Raw genomic sequence first — 7,743 nt, forward strand, 5'->3', positions numbered from 1 at the left:
CTACACTCAATGGGATATCCCCGTGCATGGGCCAGGAGGCGGCTTCATGTGGCAGTGCATAGGGGCACCGAATCAAGGGATCTCGTACCCGGGTTTGTCGCAGGTAGCGCGCGGCAGCCGAACCCTTGGATTGTCAACAAACAGAGAGGGGGTTATACATTATCAGATCTGATGGGAGGTTACTTATGCAAACCCGCCGGGATATCTAGAATCATTTTTGGCTTAAGACTGAGCCAACATCCATACGTTACGGTCGTTCATTCTATTCAGGAAAAAAACCTTGAGCAGGACTACTCCAACGAGTACAAACCATATGTTCAGTTTATAGGACCCAACAGGTAAATCCAGGATAGACCCTTAGAAAGGATCAAGAATGGGTCGCTCTGGCTAGAGTGCCAGGTTGCCACTTTAATGGGAAGAAGTCCTTCTATCATTTTAAAAAGATTTAGCAGTATTTCCTTATCATGACCTGGTGAAGAGAGTATGAAACATCAGCATAAAAGATTGAGTGAGCGGCTTTTTAGTTGGTTCATTTTCCAGATTCAATGATAGTGCATGCACTCCCCCCCCCCCCCCCCCCGCCCCCCGGAAAAGAATTATATGAGACCGGATCTCACGCGAGACCCATTTTGATGAATGACACGTGGCATTCACAAATCACAAAGTATTCCCACACCCCATTTAAAATCAGGGGGGGAGAGAAATTAGATGCTTTGTGATTTGTGAATGCCACGTGTCATCCATCAGGACAGGTCTCATCTGCTAACCGTGAGACCTGGTCTCATATAATCCCCCCCCCCCCAATATGCATGCTTTTGTGGGGACAGGCAGAACCATTGTTGCCTGATGAGAACTTCCCCCATATTGCCATCAATGTTTATGATTTCATATCCCTTAAGTAAATATTATCGATAAAGAAACAAACCTAGAGAATCATTTATTTCTTAAACTTATTATCCCTTTGAGTTTTAAATTCAGGTTTTCAAGAAATATATAAATTAATACTAGAATGGGGGATGTGGAGAAAGATGTTGGGTATGAATTACGCCAAGGAAGGGTACTGCAGAATGGAATAGTATCACAAAACTGCTTAGCAACAGTCGGACAAGCAGTGTAGCCGGGTCTTGGTGGCAGACTCATGATGATGGACGAGCGCAAGGTGATGGTGCTATCTAGAATCATGGCGGCGTCGACAGCAGGCCTGACAAGGTCATTTCATTGACCCCTTCCCCAAAGATGGGTTCACGAAAGACGGCAGCGATGACTTATGGAGCGAGCGCATGCTGTATGCGCCAAGGGTCTGTTGGACCGGTTCTCAGGTTTTAGATGATGTGCGCAGGGGTGAGGTCAGTACGTACCAGCGGCCTTGATCATGACCACATCATCAAGCTTCTAGGTGCTGCGGCTTTTGTCGCCTAGAAGGTGGATTCGGAAGGATTGATGTAAGGCATTTTTGAATAATAATAATAATAATAATAATAATAATAATAATAATAATAATATAATAAAATTGACAGTGTGCATGGCTCAATGCAGAGCCGGGGTCAACTTCTTTTCTAAAAATAAATAAAATGGTAAATTTTCAACAACAAAAAAACTGTTGCCTAGTGCTGACGCGCTTCCGATCAAAACCTAGGAAGCACGGTTAAAAACAAAATGTTGAGCGCTGCATAGAGGCATGGATAAGGCAGCGACACGGAAAAACACGGCGCTAAGTTATCTCCCAGCGCTAAGCTAAGCCGGCGCTGTTACGGAAATTTGTACTGTACACCCATACCATGCTATGCATGCATGATCGCGCGGCAGGATAAGATGTACTACTTTATCTCCCGGCAAGGAAAAAAAATCTAGATTAGCATGGATAAGTCAGCGGGAATAACTAACAGTTGTTAGCTGCATGCGCGCATGGTGTACGCATGGTTATCTTGACATCTTTCATCTATCTCCACACACTATAAATACACAGCGAGTAACGCCTCCCATTCCCATTCACATCCACTTCCTATCCTCTCGCCTCTTCTCCATCGACTCGACCGCTTCTCGCCATGGAGCGCGCGCCGCTGCTGCCGCTGCTGCTGCTGCTGCTTGCCGCTGCCGCCCTCGGCGTGAGCGGCACGGAGGTCGCGTACAACGACCGGGCGCTGGTCATCGACGGCGAGCGCCGCATCGTCATCTCCGGCTCCATCCACTACCCCAGGAGCACGCCGGAGGTACGCGCCTGGTGATCAACCTCTAGATCGATCCATCATCTCTCTAGTGTTCATTTCAATGAAAGAATTGTTTACACTTAGGCGTGTCGGTTTGTTGCGTGCAGATGTGGCCGGATCTGATCAGGAAGGCCAAGGAGGGCGGGCTTGACGCCATCGAGACGTACGTCTTCTGGAACGGCCACGAGCCGCGCCGCCGGGAGTACAACTTCGAGGGCAGCTACGACATTGTGCGCTTCTTCAAGGAGATCCAGGACGCCGGCATGTACGCCATCCTCCGCATCGGCCCCTACATCTGCGGCGAGTGGAACTACGGCGGCCTGCCGGCCTGGCTGCGCGAGATCTCCGGCATGCAGTTCCGGATGCACAACCACCCCTTCGAGGTATAGTACGTTTTGAATAAATTAATCATTTTCTGACGTAAAAAGAGATTATTTAGTTCAGAATAACTTATCCTGGTTCGTTAAAAAAATGCAGCGAGAAATGGAGACCTTCACGACCCTCATCGTCGACAAGCTCAAGGAGGCCAAGATGTTCGCCGGTCAGGGAGGCCCCATCATCCTCTCCCAGGTAATTAATTTGTACGAAAATAATTATATTTGACATAACGTGTGCTCTAATTAATCCAATGCTTGTTTTATTAACTGAGCTTTTTACCTTTTGTAGATCGAGAACGAGTACGGCAACATCATGGGCAAGCTCAACAACAACGAGTCCGCGTCCGAGTACATCCACTGGTGCGCCGCCATGGCCAACAAGCAGAACGTCGGCGTGCCGTGGATCATGTGCCAGCAGGACGACGACGTCCCGCCCAACGTGGTCAGTTTTTTTATTTGATTTCTTTTCCTTGGAAAACTCGTAAATTATTTAGTGCGTGTTTTGGTTTGAAACTATATTAATGAATTCTTTCAGATCAACACCTGCAACGGGTTCTACTGCCACGACTGGTTCCCCAAGAGGACCGACATCCCCAAGATGTGGACTGAGAACTGGACTGGCTGGTACGTCCATATATACTTGGTCCATTATTAATTTCTTTTTGAAAACTACAAGAGCATAGTTAGCAAGTACAACTACGTTGAATTTCAAACTGATTACATTGTACCGGCATAATCAACTAATTAGGTTCAAAGCATGGGATAAGCCAGATTTCCACCGGTCAGCCGAGGACGTTGCCTTCTCCGTCGCCATGTTCTTCCAGAAGCGTGGATCGCTCCAGAACTACTACATGGTGATTGATTTATTATAGCTATAATCCATGCTCTCTTCTACATTCCATCCTCTAGCACGCATGAACCTAATAATAATTTTACATTTGACATGTTGATCATCCGTATGTTTGATGTTATCAGTACCACGGTGGCACAAACTTTGGCCGCACCTCAGGTGGCCCCTACATCACAACCAGCTATGACTACGACGCCCCTCTTGATGAATATGGTGTGTGCACCATCACTTTTCTTCTTTTCTCAATGCATTGCAAGTTTATTTTGCAATGTGTAAATAATTAATAATCGCTTTTCTTGGCGCATCCAATTAGTTAATCTCGCCTGTGATCATTTACGATCTTTCAGGCAACATCAGGCAGCCAAAATATGGGCACCTCAAGGACCTCCACAATGTCCTGAAATCCATGGAGAAGATCTTGCTCCATGGCGACTACAAGGACACCAACATGAGCAGCACCAATGTCACGGTAACAAACATTAACAAAAATCCTACTAGCGTTTTTAATGGTATATTCACAACAAAATCGATTCATTTGGTTCATCAATATAAACACATAGGTGACCAAGTACACGCTGGACAACTCCTCCGCCTGCTTCATCAGCAACAAATTTGACGACAGGGAGGTCAACGTGACCCTCGACACAGGTGCCACCCACGTCGTGCCTGCATGGTCCGTGAGCATCCTGCCCGACTGCAAGACCGTCGCGTACAACAGCGCCAAGATCAAGACGCAGACTTCGGTGATGGTGAAGAGGCCGGAGGTGGAAACGGTGAGGGAGGGCCTGGCCTGGTCGTGGATGCCCGAGAACCTCCAGCCTTTCATGACTGATGAAAAGGGCAACTTCAGGAAGAACGAGCTGCTCGAGCAGATCGCCACGTCCGGCGACCAGAGCGACTACCTATGGTACAGGACAAGGTAATCAAAGATCGATGTAAATCATATCTAAGCAGATCATGTGTTAACTATATGCATTCGCATTTTTCTGAGACAAAACTACATACATAACATTTGTTGGGAAAAACAATGCACATAAAATTTAACAATTTAAATTAGTACGTTAATTGTTTCACACATTTGAAATTTAAACTAGTTCCTGATGCTCAAAATGTGCAGCTTTGAGCACAAGGGAGAAGCGAGCTACAAGTTGCACGTAAACACGACAGGGCATGAGCTTTACGCTTTCGTCAATGGCAAGCTTGTTGGTGAGTAACCCAAAATATGTTCTCTTCTCTCTCGTGCACTTTTATTAAAAAAATTGTGATGGCAAGCTGATTAAATTGATGAAGCTTGCTATTAATTGATTTGATTAACTTGCAGGGAAGCAGCACTCTCCTAATGGTGGATTCGTCTTCCAGATGGAGACGCCCGTGAAGCTCCACGCGGGGAAGAACTACATCTCCCTCCTCAGCGCCACCATCGGCCTCAAGAACTACGGCGCTCTGTTCGAGATGATGCCCGCCGGTATCGTGGGAGGCCCGGTGAAGCTCGTCGACACCGTCACCAACACCACCGCCTACGACCTCTCCAACAGCTCCTGGTCCTACAAGGCCGGCCTCGCCGGCGAGTACAGGGAGACCCACCTCGACAAGGCCGACGACCGCAGCCAATGGAGCGGAGGCCTCAACGGCACCATCCCGGTGCACCGCCCATTCACGTGGTACAAGGCCACGTTCGAGGCGCCCGCCGGCGAGGAGCCGGTCGTGGCGGACCTGCTCGGGCTCGGCAAGGGCGTGGTGTGGGTCAACGGCAACAACCTGGGCCGCTACTGGCCATCCTACGTCGCCGCTGACATGGGTGGCTGCAAGCAGTGCGACTACCGCGGCACGTTCAAGGCGGAGGGCGACGGGCTCAAGTGCCTCACCGGCTGCAACGAGCCGTCCCAGCGGTTCTACCACGTGCCACGGTCCTTCCTCAAGGCCGGCGAGCCCAACACGATGGTGCTGTTCGAGGAGGCCGGCGGCGACCCGACTAGAGTGAACTTCCACACCGTGGCCGTGGGCGCGGCATGCGCCGAGGCCGCCGAGGTCGGCGACCAGGTGGCGCTGGCGTGCAGCCATGCCAGGACCATCTCGAGCGTGGACGTGGCCAGCCTCGGCGTGGCGCGCGGCAAGTGTGGCGCGTACGAGGGCGGCTGCGAGTCCAAGGCGGCGCTGGCGGCATTCACGGCGGCGTGCCTCGGCAAGGAGTCGTGCGCGGTGCGGCACACGGAGGAGTTCCGCGCCGGGTGTGACTCCGGCGTGCTCACCGTGCAGGCCACCTGCTGATCCACATGAATGAATAAATTAGTTAGTGTCGCTTAGGTTAAGTGTTAGCTAGCATCAGGATCTAGGTTATTTCGCGGCATATGTGTTAGGGGGCTAATTAGCCAAGAACAAAATGCATGGTTCAATTCATGTGATTTTTCAATGGATCGAGGTTAAATCAAGAATTTGTTGAGATGATATTGTGCTGCCCAGTTTTGCTTTGGTGATGATTTTCCGTTGGAGAAACAGTCACAGGATATATACACGGGCAATCTTTATTTCTTATCCGGTCTAGATAGCCTCATATCTAGATCGACTTCACAGATTAAATATCACCTATATGGTAAGCAATCCAAATTATTTGACTTCACAAATTTGGCAAATGGTGCCTCTTGCATTTTTTAGAAAAAAGTTACGACGTGCGAAAAATTTATGTGGCTCTAAGACGGCTGTTTTCAACTACGTCGACGACCTAACTGCTTTGAAAACTTTGGCGATAAGGGAGGCGCTGGCAGTGGTATGAATGGCTTCTGGTTGTATGGTGGTGGTTGATGCTATCAAAGAAAGGAGCGCGGTGCAATATGGAGCAGTTGCACATGAAATCATAGGCTAGTGCTTTTATTTCTTGTTCTTTCAAACATGAGTATAGGACCTCAAATGTCGAGGCTCACAATCTCGTGAAACATTCACTTACTCAGTGTTGGTCTCCATACTTAGTTAGGTTATCCTGAAGATCTTTTGTTCGTCCCTGTAAACATTGACGCGCGCGGTAATAGAGTTTGCCTTAAAATATATATTATTATTCTGTACTTGTAAGTTCTATACTTCAGAGTTATACCAGACCAGGAGCATCTAGAGTTTTAGATCTCATATCTGCGGTGCAACGTACTAAACTTTTGCTACCTGGACGAATTCCATGTATCATTCCTATGCATGTGATAATGCAGCAGGGCGCTTGTGTTAATTATGGTATATGCCAATGGCACCTCACTTGGTACATGCATGTGTCATTCGCCAGTACGTATCACCAGGTAACACCCTCATATTCTTCTGTCACAGAGTTGGCAATAATACTGGCGATCGAGTTACACCTGGGGCGGAGCTTAACCGGCGACATGCCGCTCCACTTAATATAGTAAGTGGAGTCAGGCCGGTGCAAGTGCAGCAGCCCTAACGTGCGTCCACATGGATCCCTGCCGCCGGCCGGTGGAAGTCAAGGATGATTCCCATGTATTTCAGGCAAGGTGCCGGGCTCAATGCTATCGCTGGATGGCTATTACCTCCGTCCTGGTTTATTTGTCCTCATTGTATTTTGTGACAAATTTTGATCGTAAATTTAACTAGCAAAATTGGCGCAAACCACAACGTGCACAATGATCACAACAAGTGTTTTTGGCTTGATTTGTGGTTGGGGAATGATTCTCTCTATAGATTCTTTCAATATGTGTTCAACATTTGTGGCAATCCTAGTGCCCATGTAGACACCATGGGCTCTTACCTCATCCAAGATGGGATACATGCAGAGTTTGATAGAGTTCGTTCAAGATTCTTTCTTGATCCATCACAGAGGTAAGTTAAAAAAATGCCATATGGAACACTGGAGCGCCATTTGTTCCCCTGTCTTCACGCAAGGTCTAAGAATCACTAACTCGAAGCTCATGAATCAATGTATTTTGGCTAAGTGGTCTTGAAAAAAAAATCAATGGTCAAGCAGTTTGTGGTTAGAGATTATCAAAATGAAGTAGCAAAACATGGCGTGGGCAATAGTCACAACAAATGCTTTTGGCTTGTTGTTTGGGAATGATCCTCTCCATAGATCCTTTTGATATATGCTCTAGATCTGCGACAATCCTATGGACCTATGTAGCGGAATTTTTCTGCTATGACAATAGTTGACCTGGATTTTCTGATTCTTTGGGCCAAGGCGGCCCAGTAGAAGGAGCTCGAAGCAAGCCTCGCGTAGGTGTAGATGGTCACGGTAGAATACATGCTTTGAGATTCATGAGCTATTTTAGCAATTGTACAATACAACCCACCTGAAATCACCAACTATTTGTGTGAA

General features: G+C 47.8%; 1 protein-coding gene across 1 annotated transcript; it reads left to right on the plus strand.

The window, feature by feature from the left end:
* Positions 1-1,993: 1,993 nt before the first annotated feature.
* LOC123071107 (beta-galactosidase 1) lies at positions 1,994-5,879 on the plus strand. The gene is made up of 11 exons (XM_044494634.1): positions 1,994-2,210; positions 2,315-2,590; positions 2,685-2,777; positions 2,874-3,026; positions 3,120-3,208; positions 3,333-3,438; positions 3,560-3,647; positions 3,782-3,903; positions 3,995-4,353; positions 4,552-4,640; positions 4,756-5,879. Exons 1-11 carry the CDS (start codon positions 2,046-2,048, stop codon positions 5,700-5,702), a joined length of 2,487 nt encoding a protein of 828 aa, XP_044350569.1. The 5' UTR covers positions 1,994-2,045; the 3' UTR covers positions 5,703-5,879.
* The last annotated feature ends 1,864 nt before the right edge of the window (positions 5,880-7,743 follow it).

Source organism: Triticum aestivum, chromosome 1A (assembly GCF_018294505.1).
Source record: "Triticum aestivum cultivar Chinese Spring chromosome 1A, IWGSC CS RefSeq v2.1, whole genome shotgun sequence".
In the NCBI taxonomy this organism is placed as follows: Eukaryota; Viridiplantae; Streptophyta; class Magnoliopsida; order Poales; family Poaceae; genus Triticum; species Triticum aestivum.

What these genes read in the sequence shown, in the direction of transcription:
- LOC123071107 (XM_044494634.1), top strand. Translation starts at nt 2,046, where the DNA reads ATGGAGCGCGCGCCGCTGCTGCCGCTGCTGCTGCTGCTGCTTGCCGCT. An exon ending in CGCCCCTCTTGATGAATATG is followed by an intron (nt 3,648 to 3,781) that starts GTGTGTGCACCA and finishes ACGATCTTTCAG; the next exon opens with GCAACATCAGGCAGCCAAAA. An exon ending in TGAGCAGCACCAATGTCACG is followed by an intron (nt 3,904 to 3,994) that starts GTAACAAACATT and finishes ATAAACACATAG; the next exon opens with GTGACCAAGTACACGCTGGA.